This window comes from Bombina bombina, chromosome 9 (assembly GCF_027579735.1).
Source record: "Bombina bombina isolate aBomBom1 chromosome 9, aBomBom1.pri, whole genome shotgun sequence".
Lineage (NCBI taxonomy): Eukaryota > Metazoa > Chordata > Amphibia > Anura > Bombinatoridae > Bombina > Bombina bombina.
The window spans coordinates 106,433,989-106,458,688 of NC_069507.1; the positions used below are offsets into that span (position 1 = coordinate 106,433,989).

The window sequence follows — 24,700 nt, forward strand, 5'->3', positions numbered from 1 at the left end:
ACGGAGTGGGTTTGGAAAACAATTAAATTTGCAGACAAGATTTCTGATATACGGTAGAGATATGTTAATGAAATGCTATTGATAAAAAGCGTATTTGGGGTAGGTAGTTAGTTAGTTAGTAACAGGCATAGAAAATATTTACTTACAGTGGCCCTTTAATTTCATTAGGCACTACTTCTATATATATAGCTTGAAGTGCATTAAATATCAACATAAATATAACATTCATTTGTTTCAATAACTCTTTATTCCCTTGTATAAAAAGACTAATCAGCATTAACCTCCACTATAGATCCATTAATCTTTTTATTTTATTCCTGCTGCCATTGCTCAAGATTTATTCTTTCAAACATTAATACATTTATCCATAAAAAGGTGTTCTCCAAAGGAGATCTCCAAAATATCAGCAAATCAAAAAGGGGGAATAATCTTGTGAGGGGAAAAAAAAAAAAAATCTGTTAAAACCTACAAATTATCAACAGGTCAAGAGGGGGAGTAAATCTCTTGAGGAAAAAACAAACAAAAAACAAGTGTTAAATAAAGACCCCAAAATATCAGCAAATCTTGTTTGGGCAAAAAAAAAAAAAAAAAAAGGAAAAGCCTAGGGGTAGCAATTTATTAGAAACTAGAGGGTCTATTTAACAAAGGTCTGTCGGACCTGATCTGACAGTGCGAATCAGGTCCGACAGCCCTCGATGAATGCGGAGAGCAATACGCTGCCCCCTGCAGATTCACAGCCAATCGGCCGCCAGCAGGGGGGTGTCAATCAACCCGACAGTACTTGATCGGGTTGAATTGTGGCGATGTCTGCCTCCTCAGAGCAGGCGGACAGGTTATGGAGCAATGGTCTTTAGACCGCTGCTTCATAACTGGTATTTCTGGCGAGCCTGCAGGCTCGCCAGAAACACGGGCCCTCGAACTCCATCCGGAGCTTGATAAATGGGCCCCTTGGTGTAGAGCTATCCACATCTAATAAGAAAAGATATGCAAGTTCTTTTTCTAAGAGGAGATTGGAGCATGAGGAGACTGGAAAATCAACCAATATTGGGCTAGATTACGATTGGAGCACAAAATTACGCTTTTGCGAGCGCAATATTTGTGGTCCACTCAGCAATACCAGCACACGCAAATGTTCGCTGGTATAACAATTAAATCGCAGGTGGCATTTGCATTGCATGGAAGTTTTGTGCTCCTGCGTGTGCTTTCATAGGCTCCAATAGAAGCCTCGTTCTGATGCAGATAGACACGGCACAGAACCTAGCACAGCGAAGGGGTAAGTCGTGCAGCATTGGGCACCATTTTTAAAATATATACAGTAGGTATATAAATATATATGTATGTGTTTATACACATTAACACAAATATATGCATATAAGCCTAAACATATTTATAGTTTAAACAGTCCTCATAGACCACTGTGTAAAGGCACTTTTCAGTCCTGTTTTTACATTACCTCACTTTAACCCCTTCCTGCTTTGAGCAGTTATTTTAATAAAATAAATAAGGATGCTTATTTATTTAAAAAAATAAAAATGAATTGTACAGACTGGTTAATTAATTTGAGCGCAAAATGCAACCGCAAGCTCGTTTACGTACACACTTTAGAATTACACTCCACTTGTAATCTAGCTCATTGTCAATGATGTGAGTTTTTTTTTTCTTAGAGAACACTTCTTTAGGATCATGCTATTCAGAGGATACTCCTGGAAGACATTCCAAAGCTGAGATTATTCTGAAAGGGCAATTAATACACTGAAGACAATGAGTGAAGCATTCAGAACCCTAGAATATTGGTTCTCTGGATGTCCAATGAAACAAAGGCTCACATCTCTGAAACCAGGGTAAACCTAGGATAATTGGAGTAGATAGACTATAGTTTGTGAAAGCATTACCCCCCACACACAATCAATTTGAGAGGAACCGTCTCTTGCCTGATTATTCTGGAACCAAGGAGTTGCCCACTAATAGTAGTCTCAATGAGAGTAATAGTCTAAGAAAATCAGAGGTATGAAATGTTTTTTAACCAAAAATGTAATTAAAGGAAAATGCCTGCATCTCCAGAGTCCACAAGAGCAGAGGTTACTACAATGTGACTTGACATGCATAACTTGATGGGTACAAACACTTGTCTTAGAGGTAATGATCGTTTATCAGGCCTAACCTAAAACCTCCACCCGGAGTTAGCCCCTATCTTGCACCATGTGAGTGGGCAGTCCTTGATTAAGGCTCTTGTTCAAATTGAATGTAGATGAATGTAGAGGTCAATGAAGGACAGACCTTTATGGAAATCTGCCTTAAGAGCTGCCTGATTAAAATTGGTCTCAGCCACAAGGGTGCAAAAAAAACAACAGAACAGAGTGCAACTGATCTGGAACCTTAATGTAAATCCAGGAGAGAGGCATCTGCAGACTTTCCAGGTTTAATACATTGACTTGGTGAGCTTCAAGAAATCTCGAATCATGTAAAATTAGGTTGTCTCTTTCCAAAAGGGGTAATAGCCAAGAGACGGCCTTGCCTTTTGGAAAAGAAATAATAAAGGCAACATGAATATTGAATGTTGCACAGGTGAAAAGATAATTTCTTAAGTGAAAGCTACACTGATTAAGTAACCTTTGGTAATGTTTATATTTTCTTTGGTAACAGCAACTTGGGAGAAGACTGGGGACTAGACAGAGTAGGTAGGTGTAAGGGCAAGCTTCACAGACATTAGAGGATTAGGCATGAAAGCTTGCAAAAATGTTGAAAATATCTCCTTAAAATTATCAATCTTATCATCCAGATGCTGGAGATAAACAGTGTGGTCTTCAAACATCTAGCCATTAGGGGATATGGCATTTGTTAATTCAAATGGTCCATAATGATCTGACCAAAGTGTAATGCCAGGCAGCAGCAATAGTTAGTCCAGGTTAGGACCCAGGGGTTGAGTAGTAAATTAGTGTACACAAACTCTGCACATTAGATAAAGCAAGGACTTGCCTTCACAGAAGACATAGTCGGCAACATATCTGTCCAAAATGACAGTGGCAGGCAAGGATCAAGGCAAAATCTAGTACTAGAACAGTAGGCAAAGGATGGTCTCACAAAAAAAAAAAAATCACAATCCAAAGTAACAACAAACAGGAAGCTTCTCCAGGAACATAAAAAAGTCAAGCAAAGATAGCCACACACAGCATCATTAAATAACACAAAAATAGGAAATTGTGATGTAAACGCAACACACACAAAAACCTGCAACAAACCCCTAAGCAAAAAGTACATGATCCTTCCAAATAAACAAAAGATTGTCTATAAAACAGCTAAAAAAAACTAGGTTTGTCTAAAAAAAAGAGAATCATATTTATGTTGAGACCCCCATAAACAATTAAGCACAGCTAGGGGCAAACCTAGTCCTTGATACAATGCTGATCTGTTAGAAAGATCTGCATGGAAACTAAAATACCAGAAAGCACACCCTGGTATTGGGAACAAGCGAGCACTTTCCCAGATTTATATTTGAACCATGAGACTGAAGGAGACACAGAAGTCTGTATGAGATCTTGCTGAATGAAAAAGATGGAGCCTGAACCAAAATGTTGCCAGGTAAGGTGCCACAGCAATTCCTCATGCCCTGTCCACCACAAGAAGGGCTCCCAACACCTTTGTAAAGATCCTTGGAGCAGTAGCTAGACCAAATGGAAGAGCTATAAACTGGTAATGATTGTCCAGAGGCAAATCGCAGAAACTGGAAATGATCCTTGTGGATCAGAATATCTAGATAAGCGTCGTTCAGGTCTATTCTCGTAATGAATTGACCTTCCTGGACTAAAGGAAGGATGGATCTGATAGTCTAGAATGGGGTGAAACGTTCCCTCTTTCTTGGGAACTACAAAGAGATTTGAATAAAAACCTAGACCACTTTGTGGGGGGGGGGGGCCCACTGGAACAATCAATCCTAGGGAGGCAAGGTCCTAGACGCATTTTAAAAAAACAAAAATGTATGCTTACCTGATAAAATGTCTTTCTTTCCAGGCATGTAGAGTCCGGGATATTCAACTCCTGGTCAGCAAGAGGAGGCAAAGAGCACCCCAGCAAAGCTGTTAAGTGTAGTTTCCCTTACTTATAATCCTCAGTCATTCAGCCGAAGGAAAATGGAAAAAGAAGAAACACAAGACTATAGAAGTGCCAGAGGTTTACTCAAAAAAACCTGCCAAATTTAAAAAAAAAAGGCGGGGTCGTGGAATCTCCATGACTGGAAAGAAATTTATCAGGTAAGCATAAATTTTGTATTCTTTCCTATGTCATGGAGAGTCCACTACATCATATCAATTATTAGTGGGAATACCCACTAAACAGAAGGCACCACCGTTTGAAGAACCTCTCTCACAAAAGAGGCCTCAGCCGAGGCAAAAAGTATCACATTTTTAGAAATTGGAAAAAAGTATGCAGAGAACGATGTTGCTGTCTTGCAAATCTGTTCCACAGAAGCTTCACTTATGAGGAGACAGCCCTAATGGAATGACTCGTAATTCTCTCAGGAAGCTGCTGTCCAATAAGCAAAATGAATCATACTTCTTAACCAGACTAAAGAGTAGTAGAAGTGGCCTTCTGACCCTTACACTTTCAAGAGAAAACAACAAACAGGCCAGAAGAAAGCAGAAAATCTATAGTAGCTAGTAGGTAAAATTTTAGAGCATGCACAACATCCAGGTTATAAAAAAAAACGTTCCTTATGAGAAGATGGATTAGGACAAAAAGGAACAAAAATTTTCTGATTGTTTTGATCCGACACCACCTTAGGAAAAAACCCCAATTTAGTACGAAGGACCGTCTTATCCACATAAAAAATAAGGTACAGGGAATCACACTGCAGAGCTGAAGAAGCTCAGAAACTCTGCGAGCGGAAGAAATAGCAAGGAGAAACAAAACCTTCCAAGATAACAATTTTGATATCAACAACATGCATCGGCTCAAACGGAGCCTGTTGCAAAACTTTAAGAACTAGGTAAAGGTAAAAGGAAGAGCAACAGGTTTAAACACAGGCCTAATTCTGACCAAAAACTGAACAAAAGCTTGAACATCTGGTAAATCTGGCAGACGTTTGTGCAAAAGACAGTGCAGAAATCTGACCCTTCAGAGCACTGACTGACAAACCCTTCTCCAGGTTCTCCTGAAGAAAAAAAAAAAAGGGAGGAACCATTACTCTTGCTCCAAGAGAAACACTTCAAATCACCCAATAAAAAGGTAGATACACTAACGTTAGGGAAGATACTGCAAACAGGCTTACGAGCCTAAAGCATGAAATCAATGACCTGCTCAGAGAATCCACGTCTAGCCAAAATTAGACTTCAATCTCCATGCAGCCAGCGTCAGAGAATCTAAATTTGGATGAAGGAAGGGACCCAGAATAGACAGTCCTTCCTCAGAGAAAACCTCCAAGACGGAGATGACATCGACCCCAAATCTGCGAACCAGATCCTGAGGCCAGACAGGAGCTAATAAATCAGAGAAGCCCTCCTTTGATAGATGTTAGCAATGCCTTGTGGAAGGAGAACAACGCAGGAAACCGGTATACTAGACTGAAGGTTCAAAGAACCGCTAGAGCATTATTCAGAGCTGCTTGAGGATCTCTTGATCTTGAACCGTACTATGGGAGCTTGGTGCGTTGACATGCCATCAGATCCAACTCCGGAACCCGCCACCTTAGGGATATCCTTGAGAATACCTCCAGATGGAGAACCCACTCCCCGGGATGAAAAGCCTGCCTGCACAAAAATCCGCTTCCTAGATGTCAACCCCTGGAAAGTAGACGACGAATACAAAATCGTGAGGCCCCACCCACTAAAGAATGCGGGTTACCTCCTTCATTGCTAACAAACCTAATTCCTCCCTGGTGGTCGATGTAAGCCACCGAGGAGATGTCCGATTGGAATCTAATAAACCTGACCAAAAGCTAGTTGAGGCCAAGCTGTCAAGGCATAGAAGATTGTTTTCAGGTCCAAAGACCCTGAGCTTTAAAAGGAGCCCTAAACTGCTCTGCAGCCTGATAGGCTGGCATCCATAGTCACATTCAGTCTGGAAGGTCTCAGAAAGAAAGTACCCTGAGACAGCAGGTCCTGCGAAATCCACCATGAAAGAAAGTCTCTTGTTAGAGAATCCAGATCTACCTGAGAGGTCCCACTGAAGAACGGGCAGAGAGGAGAGAAAAGCATTAAAGGGACAGTATACACTCATTTTCATATAACTGCATGTAATAGACACTACTATAAAGAATAATATGCACAGATACTGATATAAAAATCCAAAAAAAGGTAGCTGGAAAGCCCACTGCAAGTGGCAAATAAGACACTCCCCCCTCCCCCTTCTTTTGCATATGAAAAGACCCTTTACACAAACAGGAGCAAGCTGGAGTAGGTAGTCGAGTGTATTCACATAAAACTTTGGGGCTTGGTTAGGAGTCTGAAAATCAGAGCAATGTTATTTAAAAATAAGCAAAACTATACATTAATTTAAAAAAAAAAAAACTTTATGGGCTATATAAATAGATTATCTACAAAACATTTATGCAAAGAAAAAATGAGTGTATAATGTCCCTTTAAGTAAGAAGTTTGGATTTCCAACATCTGTCAGAAAAATCTACATGGGTAGAGGATCCACAATTATTTCCAAGAAACACTTCCTGGTATCTAGAACTAGGAAACCCTATTTCAGATTCACCTTCCACCCGAGGAAACTTAGAATAGACAACATCTAAATAAGATATTGTCTAAAAAAAAAAACCAGCTTGCGAGCACACAGTCAAGGTGCAAGTAGCTACAGTTGGATTCAAACTGCAAACCTTCGCTACTACAGCTGGCCTGGAAAACAAACAAAAAAAAAAAAAGGTGCTTGAACCAAGATGTCGTCTAGGTAAGGAGCAATCGCTATTCCAGAGATCTGACCACCTACAAAAGTAGCCAGGCCAAAGGAAAAGGCAACAAAGTGGAAAAGTATGTCCAGAAAGGCAATAGGGTCAAGAAAAACTCTTGACAGTGACCCTGGAGCTTCAGCTGCAGAATAGGACAGGAAAGAGTCTTAGGTATGTGAACAGCTGACATGGACCTGTAGACAATAACCAACCCTGGCTTTCTATAAAGGGGTAGCAATAATCTTAGAAGTTACGCAAAGACTACCTCGCAACTTTCTAACTGCTAATAGCCCCCAATCCTTGCTTGCAGGGAAAAGTACCCATTAAAGGATTAAATATCTTCAGACACCATCCTCGCACATCCTCCCTTGACAGAGGCAAAGAGAATGACTGGGGATTATGGGTAAGGGAAGTTACAATTAACAGCTTTGCTGGGGTGCTATTTGCCTCCTCCTGCTGGCCAGGAGTTGAATATACCACTAGTAATTGGAATGACGTTGTAGACTCTTCATGCCATAGGAAAGAAAGGCTGACTTCTTCTCTGGCCTTGAGGAAAATCTTGACAGAATGAACCTGCCCCTGGGAAACTACGTACAAGACCCAGGGATCCTGCACATCCCAAAAAAAAAAGGATAGTCTGCCCCCTACTCGATATGTTCCCAGATCGTGGGTCGCCCCTTCATGCAGATTTGTTGTCAGAGTAGGGTTTAACTGCTTGCCCTTGTTCCAGGGTAGATCACCTTCAGAGGCTGCTGAAGAATTATCCTCAGAGTGTTGAGACATACTGAGCAACACAGTTACCAAGGAATTATTGATTACTACATCTTAGGAAACATGTTTAACCCTTTCTCTTTCTTTTGCCTGAAACTGGAGAGGCATTTAGCGCAGCAGAAACAGCCGACTGTAGCTGTGCTGCAAAGTCCACCGGAAGGCAAACAACCTCAGATGACGACACTGCTGAGCCGCAGGGTACTGCTTGTGGAAACTGACTGGGACTGAGGAAAGACATTGCATGTCTTGGTCTACAGAGTCCTGAGAGGTTAATAATGTTTGAGAGGGCAGAATCTGACTTCTACTTTAGAACAGATGTCAGGGAGACAGAGCAAAATTGAGCAGGAGGTAAATATTAGGCCTCCACACAAAACAAGCATTTATCTGATCGGGGAATAGGATGATTATCATCCTCTAATTAAAACTCAAACTCGCCCTCCATAGCTCTAGGTAGCGTACTGCAAACACAGTAAAGACAATGTTTAAAACAAAATGCAGCACAGCACCTCTATATGATCCCAGCTAGGGCTAGGACTGGGACACTCACCACCTCCTGGGCTACCGCAAAGACGACAAATCTCCATACAACCACACTGACTGCCAACTCAGTTAGCAATCAGAAATTCAAGACGCGGCGAGCTAGCCCGTCCGACAACGTGGAACGACATCCAAGTAAGGTCTGCCCTTCTAGCTGAGAGAAAGCAAGCAAAGTAGCGTATGTGAAGCTGCCACGGCTGAAAGCTAAATGATCCTGAGGAGGGTCGAAGTCCCCCCCCCAAAAAAAACCTCCGAGTTGCAGCAGGAAGAGTAACATCTAAACCTCTTCCCTGCTTCTTGTGAGAATAATCCCTGCCTTTCAGAAGTATAAATCACCCCAACCAGTGAGGAAGATATTACACACTGTCCCCAGATCACTTACATGAGGCAAATGAGGTGCACGCCAGTCACCTATAAAGTCCCCTGCCTTAGTATATCCAAGTAAGAACAGGCATAAATAGAAATATAAAAAGGACTTACCCTCCATGTTCCATGCTGTGTTGCAGACACAGCCTTCCAGGTTTGACAGCATATCTCAATTACCTCAATTACTTCTGATAGGGACCTGAGATAAAGAGGAAAGCAGAGTATACTTACACCGGTTGCCAATGGCTAGGGAAATTTCCATGTGACATCCAGAGGCTAACTTTCACCACAACTCTTAAGATGATTAATTACATGGCTACTGCAAGAACCCCAGTCCTGTCTTGCAAGGAAAACTACCCAATTCAAGAAATAAATATCCAATTTGTTCAGAGCACGGTCTCTGCCTACCTCCTTTCAGTAGACAAGGCAAAAACATTACTAGGGGACTAGGGAAAGTGGGAGGGATACTTGAAGCTTTGACTGGGATGTCTTTGCCTCCTCCTGGTGGCCAGGTGTTGTAACAGTAATGAATTAATTTATGGACTCTCCCTGCCATTAGAAACAGTTGATTTCATATATCAAAAAAGGAAAACCTCATTTGTAATATATTCATCCATTTCAAATATCAAACACTAAATGATGGTCAGTCCTGAATGGGTCCCATTTATTATTAGTTCACTGTCCCTTTGATACAACGCAATAGAACTTGATGCTCAAGCTGATAAATACAAAAACAGAATTTATGTATACCTGATAAATTACTTTCTCCAACGGTGTGTCCGGTCCACGGCGTCATCCTTACTTGTGGGATATTCTGTTCCCCAACAGGAAATGGCAAAGAGCCCAGCAAAGCTGGTCACATGATCCCTCCTAGGCTCCGCCTTCCCCAGTCATTCGACCGACGTAAAGGAGGAATATTTGCATAGGAGAAATCATATGATACCGTGGTGACTGTAGTTAAAGAAAATAAATCATCAGACCTGATTAAAAAACCAGGGCGGGCCGTGGACCGGACACACCGTTGGAGAAAGTAATTTATCAGGTAAACATAAATTCTGTTTTCTCCAACATAGGTGTGTCCGGTCCACGGCGTCATCCTTACTTGTGGGAACCAATACCAAAGCTTTAGGACACGGATGATGGGAGGGAGCAAATCAGGTCACCTAGATGGAAGGCACCACGGTTTGCAAAACCTTTCTCCCAAAAATAGCCTCAGAAGAAGCAAAAGTATCAAATTTGTAAAATTTGGTAAAAGTGTGCAGTGAAGACCAAGTCGCTGCCTTACATATCTGATCAACAGAAGCCTCGTTCTTAAAGGCCCATGTGGAAGCCACGGCCCTAGTGGAATGAGCTGTGATTCTTTCAGGAGGCTGCCGTCCGGCAGTCTCATAAGCCAATCTTATGATGCTTTTAAGCCAAAAAGAGAGAGAGGTAGAAGTTGCTTTTTGACCTCTCCTTTTACCAGAATAAACAACAAACAAGGAAGATGTTTGTCTGAAATCCTTTGTAGCATCTAAATAGAATTTTAGAGCACGGACAACGTCCAAATTGTGTAACAAACGTTCCTTCTATGAAACTGGATTCGGACACAAAGAAGGTACAACTATCTCCTGGTTAATATTTTTGTTGGAAACAACCTTCGGAAGAAAACCAGGCTCAGTACGTAAAAACCACCTTATCTGCATGGACCAGATAGGGCGGAGAACACTGCAGAGCAGATAACTCAGAAACTCTTCTAGCGGAAGAAATTGCAACCTAAAACAAAACTTTCCAAGATAATAACTTAATATCTATGGAATGTAAGGGTTCAAACGGAACCCCTTGAAGAACTGAAAGAACTAGATTAAGACTCCAGGGAAGAGTCAAAGGTCTGTAAACAGGCTTGATTCTAACCAGAGCCTGAACAAACGCTTAAACGTCTGGCACAGCTGCCAGCCTTTTGTGAAGTAAAACAGATAAAGCAGAGATCTGTCCCTTCAGAGAACTCGCAGAAAATCCTTTCTCCAAACCTTCTTGTAGAAAGGAAAGAATCTTAGGAATTTTTATCTTGTTCCATGGGAATCCTTTAGATTCACACCAACAGATATATTTTTTCCATATATTATGGTAAATTTTTCTAGTTACAGGCTTTCTAGCCTGAATAAGAGTATCTATTACAGAATCTGAAAACCCACGCTTTGATAAAATCAAGCGTTCAAACTCCAAGCAGTCAGTTGGAGGAAAACCAGATTCGGATGTTCGAATGGACCCTGAATAAGAAGGTCCTGTCTCAAAGGTAGCTTCCATGGTGGAGCCGATGACACATTCACCAGGTCTGCATACCAAGTCCTGCGTGGCCACACAGGAACTATCAAGGTCACCGAAGCCCTCTCCAGATTGATCCTGGCTACCAGTCTGGGAATGAGAGGAAACGGTGGGAATACATAAGCTAGGTTGAAGATCCAAGGTGCTACTATTGTATCCAATAGAGTCGCCTTGGGATCCCTGGATTTGGACCCGTAACAAGGGACCATGAAGTTCTGACGAGAGGCCATCAGAACTAAGTCTGGAATGCCCCATAATTGAGTTATTTGGGCAAAGATTTCCAGATGGAGTTCCCACTCCCCCGGATGCTCCTCCATCGCCAGGGAACTCCTTGTTACCCACTGATGGTTGATATATGTAACAGTCGTCATGATGACTGATTGAAACCTTATGAATTTGGCCTTTGCTAGTCGAGGCCAAGCCTTGAGAGCATTGAATATCGCTCTCAGTTCCATTATGTTTATCGGGAGAAGAGAGTCTTCCCGAAACCATAGACCCTGAGTTTTCAGGGGTTCCCAGACCGCGCCCCAGCCCACCAGACTGGCGTCGGTCGTGACAATGACCTATTCTGGTCTGCGGAAGCTCATTCCCTGTGACAGGTTGTCCAGGGTCAGCCACCAACGGAGTGAATCTCTGGTTATTTGATCTACTTGTATCGTCGGAGACAAGTCTGTATAATCCCCATTCCACTGTCTGAGCATGCCCAGGTGCAATGGTCTTAGATGAATTCGTGCAAAAGGAACTATGTCCATTGCCGCAACCATCAACCCTATTACTTCCATGGACTGCGCTATGGAAGGAAGAAGAACAGAATGAAGTACCTGACAAGAGCTTAGAAGTTTTGATTTTCTGGCCTCTGTCAGAAAAAACCTTCATTTCTAAGGAAACTATTATTGTTCCCAAGAAGGGAACTCTTGTTGACGGGGACAGAGAACTTTTTTCTATGTTCACTTTCCACCTGTGAGATCTGAGAAAGGCTAGGACAATGTCCGTATGAGCCCTTGCTTTTGACAGAGACGACACTTGAATCAGGATGTCGTCCAAGTAAGGTACTACTGCAATGCCCCTTGGTCTTAGCACCGCTAGAAGGGACCCTAGTACCCTTGTGAAAATCCTTGGAGCAGTGGCTAATCCGAATGGAAGTGCCACAGGTAATGCTTGTCCAGAAAGGCGAACCTTAGGAACCGAAAATGTTCCTTGTGGATAGGAATACGTAGGTACGCATCCTTTAAGTCCACCGTGGTCATGAATTGACCTTCCTGGATGGTAGGAAGGATCGTTCGAATGGTTTCCATTTTGAATGATGAAACCCTTAGAAACTTGTTTAGAATCTTGAGATCTAAAATAGGTCTGAATGTTCCCTCTTTTTTGGGAATTATGAACAGGTTGGAGTAAAAACCCATCCCTTGTTCTCCTAATGGAACAGGATGAATCACTCCCATGCTTAACAGGTCTTCTACACAGTGTAAGAATGCCTGTTCGAAGATAATTGAGACCCGTGGAACCTTCCCCTTGGGGGTAGTTCCCTGAATTCCAGGAGATAACCTTGAGAAACTATTTCTAGCGCCCAAGGATCCTGAACATCTCTTGCCCCAGCTGAGCAAAGAGAGAAAGTCTGCCCCCCACCAGATCCTTCCCAGATCGGGGGCCAACACTTCATGCTGTTTTGGTAGCAGTGGCAGGTGACTTGGCCTGCTTACCCTTGTTCCAGCCTTGCATCGGCCTCCAGGTTGGCTTGGTTTGAGAAGTATTACCCTCTTGCTTAGAGGGTGTAGAGGCTAGTCCGTTTCTGCGAAAGGGACGAAAATTTGGCTTCTTTTTAGCCTTAAAAGACCTATCCAGAGGAAGGGCGTGGCCCTTTCCCCCAGTGATGTCTGAAATAATCTCTTTCAAGTCAGGGCCAAACAGTGTTTTACCCTTGAAAGGGATGTTAAGCAAAAGCGCTCTGCGCGCCACGATAGCAAACCCTGAATTATTCGCCGCTAATCTAGCTAATTGCAAAGCGGCATCTAAAAGAAAAAAGAGTTAGCCAATTTAAGAGCTTGAACTCTGTCCAAAACCTCCTCGTACGAAGATTCTTTATTGAGCGACTTTTCTAGTTCTTCGAACCAGAAACACGCAGCTGTAGTGACAGGAACAATGCATGAAATTGGTTGTAGAAGGTAACCTTGCTGAACAAACATCTTTTTAAGCAAACCCTCTAACCTTTAATCCATAGGATCTTGAAAGCACAACTATCTTCTATAGGAATAGAAGTGCGTTTGTTTAGAGTAGAAACCGCCCCCTCGACCTTGGGGACTGTATGCTATAAGTCCTTTCTGGGGTCGACTATAGGAACTAATTTCTTAAATATAGGGGGAGGACAAAAGGTATGCCGGGCCTTTCCCACTCCTTATTTACTATGTCCGCCACCCGCTTGGGTATAGGAAAAACATCGGGGGGCACCGGAACCTCTAGGAACTTGTCCATCTTACCTAATTTCTCTGGAATGACCAAATTGTCACAATCATCCAGAGTAGATAATACCTCCTTAAGTAGTGCGTGGAGATGTTGAAATTTAAATTTAAAAGTTACAATATCAGGTTCTGCTTGTTGAGAAATTTTCCCTGAATCTGAAATTTCTCCCTCAGACAAAACCTCCCTCCTGGCCCCTTCAGATAGGTGTGAGGGTATGTCAGAACAGATATCATCAGCGTCCTCTTGCTCTTCAGTGTTTAAAACAGAGCAATCACGCTTTCTCTGATAAGTAGGCATTTTGGAAAAAAATGCATGCAATAGAATTATCCATTACAGCCATTAATTGTTGTATGGTAATAAGTATTGGCGCACTAGATGTACTAGGGGCCTCTTGTGTGGGCAAAACTGGTGTAGACACAGAAGGGGATGATGCAGTACCATGCTTACTCCCCTCATTAGAGAAATCATCTTGGGCAATATCATATCTATGGCATTATTATCCCTACTTTGTTTGGACATTATGACACAAATATATCACATATATTTAAATGGGGAGACACATTGGCTTTCATACATATAGAAAATCGTTATCTGATGGTTCAGACATGTTAAACAGGCTTAAACTTGTCAACAAAGCACAAAAAACGTTTTACAATAAAACCGTTACTGTCCCTTTAAATTTCAAACTGAACACACTTTATTACTGAATATGTGAAAAAGTATGAAGGAATTGTTCAAATTTCACCAAAATTTCACCACAGTAACTTAAAGCCTTAAAAGTATTGCACACCAAATTTGAAAGCTTTAACCCTTAAAATAACGGAACTGGAGCCGTTTTTACATTTAACCCCTATACAGTCCCAGGTATCTGCTTTGCTGAGACCCAACCAAGCCCAGAGGGGAATACGATACCAAATGATGCCTTCTATAAGCTTTTTCAGTGGTTCTTAGCTCCTCACACATGCATCTGCATGCCATGCTTTCCAAAAACAACTGCGCATTAGAGGCGCGAAAATGAGGCTCTGTCTATGACTAGAAAAGGCCCCCAGTGAAAAAGGTGTCCAATACAGTGCCTGCCGTTTTTATTAAAACAATCCCCAAGATTTAACAACTATTAAAAGTAATAATCTGCCAAATATACTTAGTAAAGTAATCGTTTTAGCCCAGAAAAATGTCTACCAGTTTTTTAAGCCCTAATGAAGCCCTTTATTCTTTTACTTAAACTAAGAAAATGGCTTACCGGTTCCCATAGGGAAAATGACAGCTTCCAGCATTACCGAGTCTTGTTAGAAATGTGTCATACCTCAAGCAGCAAAAGTCTGCTCACTGTTTCCCCCAACTGAAGTTAATTCCTCTCAACAGTCCTGTGTGGAAACAGCCATCGATTTTAGTAACGGTTGCTAAAATCATCTTCCTCTTACAAACAGAAATCTTCATCTCTTTCCTGTTTCAGAGTAAATAGTACATACCAGCACTATTTTAAAATAACAAACTCTTGATTGAAGAATAAAAACTACATTTAAACACCAAAAAACTCTAAGCCATCTCCGTGGAGATGTTGCCTGTACAACGGCAAAGAGAATGACTGGGGAAGGCGGAGCCTAGGAGGGATCATGTGACCAGCTTTGCTGGGCTCTTTGCCATTTCCTGTTGGGGAAGAGAATATCCCACAAGTAAGGATGACGCCGTGGACCGGACACACCTATGTTGGAGAAATTGTATATCTTCTCAGTACTCTAAAATTTATATATATATATATATATATATATATATATATATATATATACACACATATACATACACACACATATATATATATATATACATATACATACACACATATATATATATATATATACATATACACAATACACATATATATATATACATACATACATACATACATACATACATATATACATATATATACATACATACATATATACATATATATACATACATACATATATACATATATATACATACATACATATATATACATACATATATACATATATATACATACATACATATATACATATATATACACATACATATATACATATATATACACATACATATATATACATACATATATATACATACATATATATACATACATATATATACATACATATATATACATACATATATATACATACATATATATACATACATATATATACATACATATATATACATACATATACATACATATATATACATACATATATATACATACATATATATACATATATATACATACATACATATACATACATATACATACACTTTACATATACACATATATACATACACACAATTATGGTATATAATGAGAAAAGAAAATGGGGATCCCCTTCATTGTACAAAATATTGATCTCAGGTTACAGGAATAGTACTTGCTCAGTTCTCATAAGAGCATTATTTTAAAAAAGCCCCCTTAGCTATATATGAACTAATTTTATCACAACTTATTTATGAAAACCATAGATTGATACACACAATGATTTAACAGTCTGGTTTAATAATACTTTATATTTATTTACATTGAGCTATATAAAAAGAAATCAGAATCCTCCTTCGATGGAGATGTCTCACTGTTTAAAATCATACACAAAAAAATGAGACTTGTTCCAGCCGGTTTCCCAGTGCCTCAAAGTGACACAGTTGCTTCCTCTTGAATTTGGATTCTGTTATTTGAAACAGCTTGGCTACGGTGTCTTGTGCAACAGGAGGAGAGTGGCCATCCCTCCTTTTCAAAATATTAGTCTCATTGTAACTTAAAATTTCACATAAAATGTTTGAAGCAAGACAGGGTTGGTTTTTAGAAGGGATCCTGGATAATTGCTCTTAGAACTATAAAAAGCAGGAGACTGGCACACTTGTCATGCCCGGTGATAGACCCGATTGTGGCAATAAAACCATAAAAACTGAAGAGGCCAGCCAAATGAATTTAGCTCTGCTCTCCCTGCCAGTTTACCAATAATGGCCTACATACCACTTCCTGGGCAATTATAAATTACTGAGAGCATTTGCAGGTCAGCTCAGGTTGTCCAAGTCAATACACTGAACATGCTGCCCCAACAATGTATTACCCTTTTCAGAACTCCAAGAATCCTTCCTTTCTTCATAAAATGTGGTCTCCTTTTAAGCATTTTCAATACCAACCATTAAATGTGTATTACACCAAAGCCAACACCCTGCCATCCTCACCTAAGCTTAGACTGCAAAAGGCTTAAGTTCTCGGCATCAAGGTATCGTGAGAAGTGAGCTAAGACCGGGAGTGGTGAGCAAAGAGGCTGAGGCAGTGAGAGAGCAGGGGCATGTAAAAGGCTCTGGGCAATCTGCACAACTAGAGGATTCCTGGCAAACAGAAAAAAAAGAAAAAAAGAAAAGAACAATTGCATTAAATCTTTACAGTAAAAATGTATCTGGTAAATTTGATCACTTTTATTACAAAGTCAGATAACTTTACTTAAAAAAAAAAATAAAAAAAAAAATTGTTCTTATCATCTAGTTCACAGAACTACACTTCATACCAAAGCACACAAGGACAGGAAAAAAACAAGACAATCATCCAATTTTTTTTTTTTTTTTTTTTAAATTGAACCCACTGCTGCTGTATTTTTTGTGTTTTTATTATTAGGAACAGGAGAAATACAGCCTTATTGTGAATGCATCTCCCTACTCTTTCTTCCAACCCAAATCATCAAGATTTTGACAGACACTTCAATAACAAAATTGATTCCATCAGAAACTAAATCATCTCTCACCACAGTAACAGTGTTGCTTGCAATCATCCAAAACCCATATATGCAACAATTTTGCCCCTGTTACGGAGGAATATGTTCCTGCGCTTATACTGTCCTCTTACCTCAATACCTGTCCCCTCAATCACTTTCTCTCACAGCTACTCTCCTCCCTCTCTCCTACCCTTAGCCCTATCCTCACACACATTTTTAACCTTTTAAGCACCAATATATTTCCCTCATCTGCTAAACATACACTGGTCACACCTAACCTCAAAGAAAAAAAAAAAAAAATCTCAATCCAACCTCGGCCCTATTTCCTTACTACCTCTCGTCTTAAAACGTATAAAAACGCTAGTATACACACACACACGTCTATCCCATTTCCTTACATTAAACTCCCTCCTTTACCCACTGCAATTTGGATTTCGCCCACAGCACTCCAGAGACCGCAATTGTTAAGGTTACGAACAACATACTTGCAGCAAAATCAAAAGGCTACTTTTCTCAGCAAACCCTCCCCGATCTGTCTGCAGCCTTTGATACTGTTGACCACCCTCTTTTGCTCTAAACCCTCCAATCCTTCTGCATTTGTGCCACAGACCTCTTGTGGTTCTCTGCCTTCCTGTCTAGACGTATCTTTAGTGAAGCCTTCTCTGGTACATCCTCTGCCCCCTTTACCACTTTATGTTGGGGTACCACAAGGCTACATCCTTGGTCCTCTTCTCAATCTATAGGTCATCATTAAATTTCTAAATAATTAATCAAAACTGAACTCCTTGCCCCCCCCCCACCTTCTTCCAAAATCTCCACCCTCATTTTCCTATAACGGTTAATAATTCCGTCATTATGCAAACTCGCATAACACTATGTCTTGGGATAACACTTAACTCAGATTTTTCTTTTAATGCTCACCTTTAGTCTTTGGCCAATTCCTGCCACTGCCACCTTAAAGTGATGGTAAATCTTAGCGTTTTTTGAATGCTAGGATTGACCAGTGTTAGAAATAACAGAATTTATGTTTACCTGATAAATTTCTTTCTCCTACGGGGTGTCCGGTCCACGGCTTCATCCTTACTTGTGGGATATTCTCATTCCCTACAGGAAATGGCAAAGAGAGCACACAGCAAAGCTGTCCATATAGCCCCCCCTCTGGCTCCGCCCCCCAGTCATTCGACCGACGGTTAGGAGAAAAAGGAGAAACTATAATAAGGTGCCGTGGTGACTGTAGTGTACAGAAAAATAAAAATTTTAAACCTGACTAAAAGCCAGGGCGGGCTGTGGACCGGACACACCGTAGGAGAAAGAAATTTATCAGGTAAACATAAATTCTGTTTTCTCCTACATTGGTGTGTCCGGTCCACGGCTTCATCCTTTACTTGTGGGAACCAATACCAAAGCTTTAGGACACGGATGAAGGGAGGGAACAAGTTAGGTAACCTAAACGGAAGGCACCACAGCTTGCAAAACCTTTCTCCCAAAAATAGCCTCCGAAGAAGCATAAGTATCGAATTTGTAAAATTTGGCAAAAGTATGCAGAGAATACCAAGTCGCTGCCTTACAGATCTGTTCAACAGAAGCCTCATTCTTGAAGGCCCATGTGGAAGCCACAGCTCTAGTAGAGAGCTGTAATTCGTTCAGGAGGCTGCCGGCCGGCAGTCTCATAAGCTAATCGGATGATGCTTTTTAGCCAAAAGGAAAGAGGTAGCAGTAGCTTTCTGACCTCTCCTCTTACCAGAATAGACAAACAAAGAAGATGTCTGTCTGAAATCCTTTGTTGCTTCTAAATAGAATTTTAAAGCACAAACTACATCTAGGTTATGTAACAAACGTTCCTTCTTCGAAACTGGATTCGGACACAGAGAAGGAACAACTATTTCCTGGTTAATATTCCTGTTGGAAACCACCTTTGGAAGAAAACCAGGTTTGGTAAGTAAAACTACCTTATCCGTATGGAATACCAGATAGGGTGAAGTACACTGCAAAGCAGATAATTCAGAAACTCTTCTAGCAGAAGAAATAGCAACCAAAAACAGAACTTTCCAAGATAGTAACTTAATATCTATGGAATGCAAAGGTTCAAACGGAACCCCTTGAAGAACTGAAAGAACTAAGTTTAGACTCCATGGAGGAGTCATAGGTCTGTAGACAGGCTTTATTCTAACTAACGCCTGTACAAACGCTTGTACATCTGGCACAGCTGCCAGACGTTTGTGCAACAAGACAGACAGAGCAGATATCTGTCCTTTTAGAGAACTAGCTGACAAACCTTTATCCAAACCCTCTTGGAGAAAGGAAAGTATCCTAGGAATCCTAATTTTACTCCATGAGTAACCCTTGGATTCGCACCAACAGATATATTTTTGCCATATCTTATGGTAAATTTTCCTAGTCACAGGTCTTCTGGCCTGAACCAGAGTATCTATAACAGATTCCGAAAACCCACGCTTAAATAGAATCAAGCGTTCAATTTCCAAGCAGTCAGTTGCAGAGAAACTAGATTTGGATGTTCGAATGGACCTTGTACTAGAAGGTCCTGCCTCAAAAGGTAGCTTCCATGGTGGAGCCGATGACATATTCACCAGGTCTGCATACCAAGTCCTGCGTGGCCATGCAGGAGCTATTAGAATCACCAAAGCCTTCTCCTGTCTGATCCTGGCTACTAGCCTGGGAAGGAGAGGGAACGGTGGAAACACATAAGCTAGATTGAACGACCAAGGCGCCACCAATGCATCTACTAGTGTCGCCTTGGGATCCCTGGATCTGGACCCGTAGCGTGGAACCTTGGAGTTCTGACGAGACGCCATCAGATCCATATCTGGAATGCCCCATAGTTGAATTAACTGGGCAAAGACCTCCGGGTGAAGTTCCCACTCCCCCGGATGGAAAGTCTGACGACTCAAATAATCCGCCTCCCAGTTGTCCACTCCTGGGATGTGAATTGCAGATAGATGGCAGGAGTGATCCTCCGCCCATTTGATGATCTTGGTTACCTCTCTCATCGCCAGGGAACTCTTTGTTCCTCCCTGATGATTGATGTACGCTACAGTCGTCATGTTGTCCGACTGAAATCTTATGAATCTGGCCTTCGCTAGTCGAGGCCAAGCCAGGAGCGCATTGAATATCGCTCTCAGTTCCAAAATGTTTATCGGGAGAAGAGACTCTTCCCGAGACCATAGACCCTGAGCTTTCAGGGAGTCCCAGACCGCACCCCAGCCTAAGAGACTGGCGTCGGTCGTGACAATGATCCACTCTGGTCTGCGGAAACTCATTCCCTGAGACAGGTGATCCTGAGCCAACCACCAGAGGAGTGAGTCTCTGGTTATCTGGTCCACTTGAATCTGGGGAGACAAGTCTGCATAATCCCCATTCCACTGCTTGAGCATGCACAGTTGCAATGGTCTTAAATGAATTCGAGCAAAAGGAACCACATCCATTGCCGCAACCATTAGTCCTATTACCTCCATGCACTGAGCTATGGAGGGCTGAGGAATAGATTGAAGAACTCGACAAGCGTTTAGAAGCTTTAACTTCCTGACCTCTGTCAGAAAAATCTTCATTTCCACAGAGTCTATTATTGTTCCCAGAAAGGGAACTCTAGTGGACGGGGACAGGGAACTCCTCACCTTCCACCCGTGAGATCTGAGAAAGGCTAAAACAATGTCTGTATGAGCCCTCGCTTTGGGAAGGGACGACGCTTGAATTAGAATGTCGTCTAGGTAAGGTGCTACTGCAATGCCCCTCGGCTCTCGGCCTTAGGACCGCTAGAAGGGACCCTAGCACCTTTGTGAAAATTCTGGGAGCAGTGGCTAAACCGAACGGAAGAGCCATGAACTAGTAATATTTGTCCAGAAAGGCGAACCTCGGGAACTGATGATGATGATGATGATCTTTGTGGATAGGAATATGCATCCTTTAGGTCCACAGTAGTCATATATTGACCCTCCTGGATCGTTGGTAAAATCGTCCGAATGGTTTCCATTTTGAATGATGGAACTCTGAGGAATTTGTTTAGAATTTTTAAATCCAGAATTGGTCTGAAAGTTCCTTCTTTTTTGGGAACTACAAACAGGTTTGAGTAAAACCCCAGACCTTGTTCCGCTGATGGAACTGGGTGTATCACTCCCATCTTTAACAGGTCTCCTACGCAATGTAAGAATGCCTGTCTCTTTATCTGGTCTAAAGATAAACGAGACATGTGGAACCTTCCCCTTGGAGGAAGTTCCTTGAACTCTAGAAGATACCCCTGAGAGACCATTTCTAGTGCCCAGGGGTCCTGAACATTTCTTGCCCAAGCCTGAGCAAAGAGAAAGTCTGCCCCCTACTAGATCCGGTCCCAGACCAGGGGCTACTCCTTCATGCTGTCTTAGTAGCAGCAGCAGGCTTCTTGGCCTGTTTTCCCTTGTTCCAGCCTTGCAATGGTTCCATGCTGGTTTAGGCTGGGAAGCGTTACCCTCTTGTCTAGAGGCTGCAGTTAGAAGCCGGTCCGTTCCTGAAATTGCAAAAGGAACGAAAATTAGACTTATTCTTAGCTTTGAAAGGCCTATCCTGTGGGAGGGCATGGCCCTTTCCCCCAGTGATGTCTGAAATAATCTCCTTCAATTCTGGCCCGAAAAGGGTCTTACCTTTGAAAGTAATATTAAGCAATTTTGTTTTGGACAACATCTGCCGACCAAGATTTTAGCCAAAGCGCCCTGCGCGCCACTATTGCAAAACCTGAATTTTTCACCGCTAATTTAGCCAATTAAAAAGCGGCATCCAAAATAAAGGAATTAGCCAACTTTAGTGCGTGAATTCTGTTCATGACCTCATCATATGGAGTCTCCTTTTGGAGCGAATTTTCTAGTTCATCAAACCAAAAAGACGCCGCCGTGGTGACAGGAATAATGCACGAAATTGGTTGAAGAAGGAAACCTTGCTGAACAAAAATCTTTTTAAGCAATCCTTCCAATTTTTTATCCATAGGATCTTTGAAAGCGCAACTGTCTTCTATAGGAATAGTTGTGCGTTTAGCTAATGTTGAAACTGCCCCCTCTACCTTAGGGACCGTTTGCCATGCATCCCTTCTGAGGTCGACAATGGGGAACATTTTCTTAAATATAGGAGGGGGAACAAAAGGTACGCCTGGCTTCTCCCACTCCTTAGTCACTATGTCCGCCACCCTCTTGGGTATCGGAAAAGCGCCAGCGTGCACTGGGACCTCTAAGAATTTGTCCATTTTGCACAACTTCTCTGGAATCACCAAAGTATCACAATCATCAAGGGTAGCTAGCACCTCCTTAAGCAGAGCGCGGAGATGTTCTAGCTTAAATTTAAATGCCACGATATCAGGTTCTGCCTGCTGAGAAACTTTTCCTGAGTCAGAAATTTCTCCCTCAGACAGACCCTCTCTCACTGCCAACTCAGATTGATGTGAGGGTATAACAGATAAATTATCGTCAGCGCCTACTTGCTCATCCTCTGTATTTAAAACTGAGCAATCACGCTTTCTAGGAAATGTTGGCAGTTTGGATAAAAGAGCTGCTAGAGAATTATCCATTACTGCTGTTAATTGCTGCATAGTAACAAGCATTGGCGCGCTAGATGTACTAGGTATCGCCTGCGCGGGCAAAGCTGGTGTTGACACAGAAGGAGAAGATGATGAACTATCTCCACTACCTTCATTTAAAGAATCATCTTGGGCAACATTATTAAATGTGACAGTACTGTCCTTACTCTGTTTGGACGCCATGGCACAATTCGCACATACATTTAATGGGGGAACCACCTTGGCCTCCATACACACAGAACATAGGCTATCTGAAGGTACAGACATGTTAAACAGACTTAGGCAGGTTGTTAATGCAATAAAAACAATTTTAAACAAAACCGTTACTGTCTCTTTAAATAATAAAAAGAGCACACTATTCCTGAATGATCGAAAAAACATCAAGGAAATATCCGATCTTTATGAAATTTATACCCCAGTGTCTTAATGCTTTAAAAGTATTGCACACCAAATTTCAAGACTCTTAACCCTTAAATGACCAAACCGGAGCCAATAATCCCACTTGACCGGTTTAAACACACTACAGTCCCTGCCACAGACTTTGCTGCAGCCTTTACCTTCCTTAGGGGTTATTAACAACAGAAATAAGCCTCTCTGAGTCCTTTTCTAAGCCACTGGACCTCCTCACGTGAAGCTGCATGCACTGCCTAGAGAAAGTAACTGCGCAACTGAGGCGCGAAAATGAGGCCTCCTCCCATTCCAGAGTGAAGGGGCCTTTCTGACAAGATTAGGTGTCTAAACAACTGCCAGGCGCAAATAAACGTCCCCAAAAGTGTTTCAAAGTTTGTCAAACACTCCAAATGTCAAATAAAGATGATAAAAATCAATCGATTTAGCCCACAATAGTGTCAACCAGCATAGAGCCTAAGTTATAAGCCTTAATTCTGTAACTGAGTCTAAGAAAATGGCTTACCTATCCCATAAGGGAAAACTGACAGTCTTCTAGCATTACAAGGTCTTGTTAGAAAAGTGACTGATCATACCTGAAGCAGATAAGCCTGCTAACTGTTCCCCCCAACTGAAGTTCTCTGGTTTCAACAGTCCTGCGTGGGAACAGCAATGGATTTTAGTTACTGGTGCTAAAATCATACTCCTCTTTTAACAGAAATCTTCATCACTTTCTGTTGTAGAGTAAATAGTACAAACCGGCACTATTTTAAAATAAACTCTTGATAGAAGAAATAAAAAACTACAACTAACACCACATACTCTTTACCATCCCCGTGGAGATGCTACTTGTTCAGAGCGGCAAAGAGAATGACTGGGGGGGCGGAGCCAGAGGGGGGGCTATATGGACAGCTTTGCTGTGTGCTCTCTTTGCCATTTCCTGTAGGGAATGAGAATATCCCACAAGTAAGGATGAAGCCGTGGACCCGACACACCAATGTAGGAGAAATAGGGGACTTTAACTCATGAAGTATAAACTACTTCATACTGAAAGTTTATTTGCCTGCAGGGTATGCCATGAAAGCCTCCGGCAAAATGCTATTTTCTCAATGAGGTCATTTTAGCCAATAGTGTGCTAGCCATACAGCAGAATGCCAACTGGGTCATATGGCTATTGGCTAAGAGGTGGAAACATCACCTCATTGAAAAAAATAGCATTCTGCAGTGGGAGGGGTGAAGCGCTCAGCGCAGCATAGGCTACAGGCAAACAAAGGAACTTTTATACTTCATGACTGAAACCGCCTTTATTTCTAACAATGGTAAATCCTAGCATTTTAAAAGGCTGGGATTTACCATCACTTTAAAAACATCTCCAAAATTAGACATTTCCTCACACAAGCACAACTGAGATTTTAATCCACTCTCATCCTTTCCTGCCTTGACTTCCACAACTTCATCTTCTATGGTCTCCTTACTTGCCATCTAGCTCCTTTACAATCCATAATAAATGACTCTGCAGGCTAATCTTCCTTACAATTCACTCTTCATCTGATGCACCTCTCTGCCAATCCCTTCACTGGCTTCCTCTAGCCTCCAGAATAAAACCCAAAACTCTGACTGACATACAAGGCCCGCAATAGCACTGCTCCCTACTATATCTCAAACCTTGTCTCCAGATGCTCTCCCTCCCATCCT

General features: G+C 41.6%; 1 protein-coding gene across 1 annotated transcript in view; it reads right to left on the reverse strand.

The window, feature by feature from the left end:
- Nucleotides 1–15,841: 15,841 nt before the first annotated feature.
- Nucleotides 15,842–24,700, reverse strand: part of PATL1 (PAT1 homolog 1, processing body mRNA decay factor) — a 58,524-nt gene continuing 49,665 nt past the window's right edge. The window contains exon 18 of the mRNA XM_053692309.1: nucleotides 15,842–16,684. Coding sequence (XP_053548284.1) covers nucleotides 16,531–16,684 — 154 coding nt within the window. The 3' untranslated portion in view covers nucleotides 15,842–16,530. The remainder of the gene's footprint in view (nucleotides 16,685–24,700) is intronic.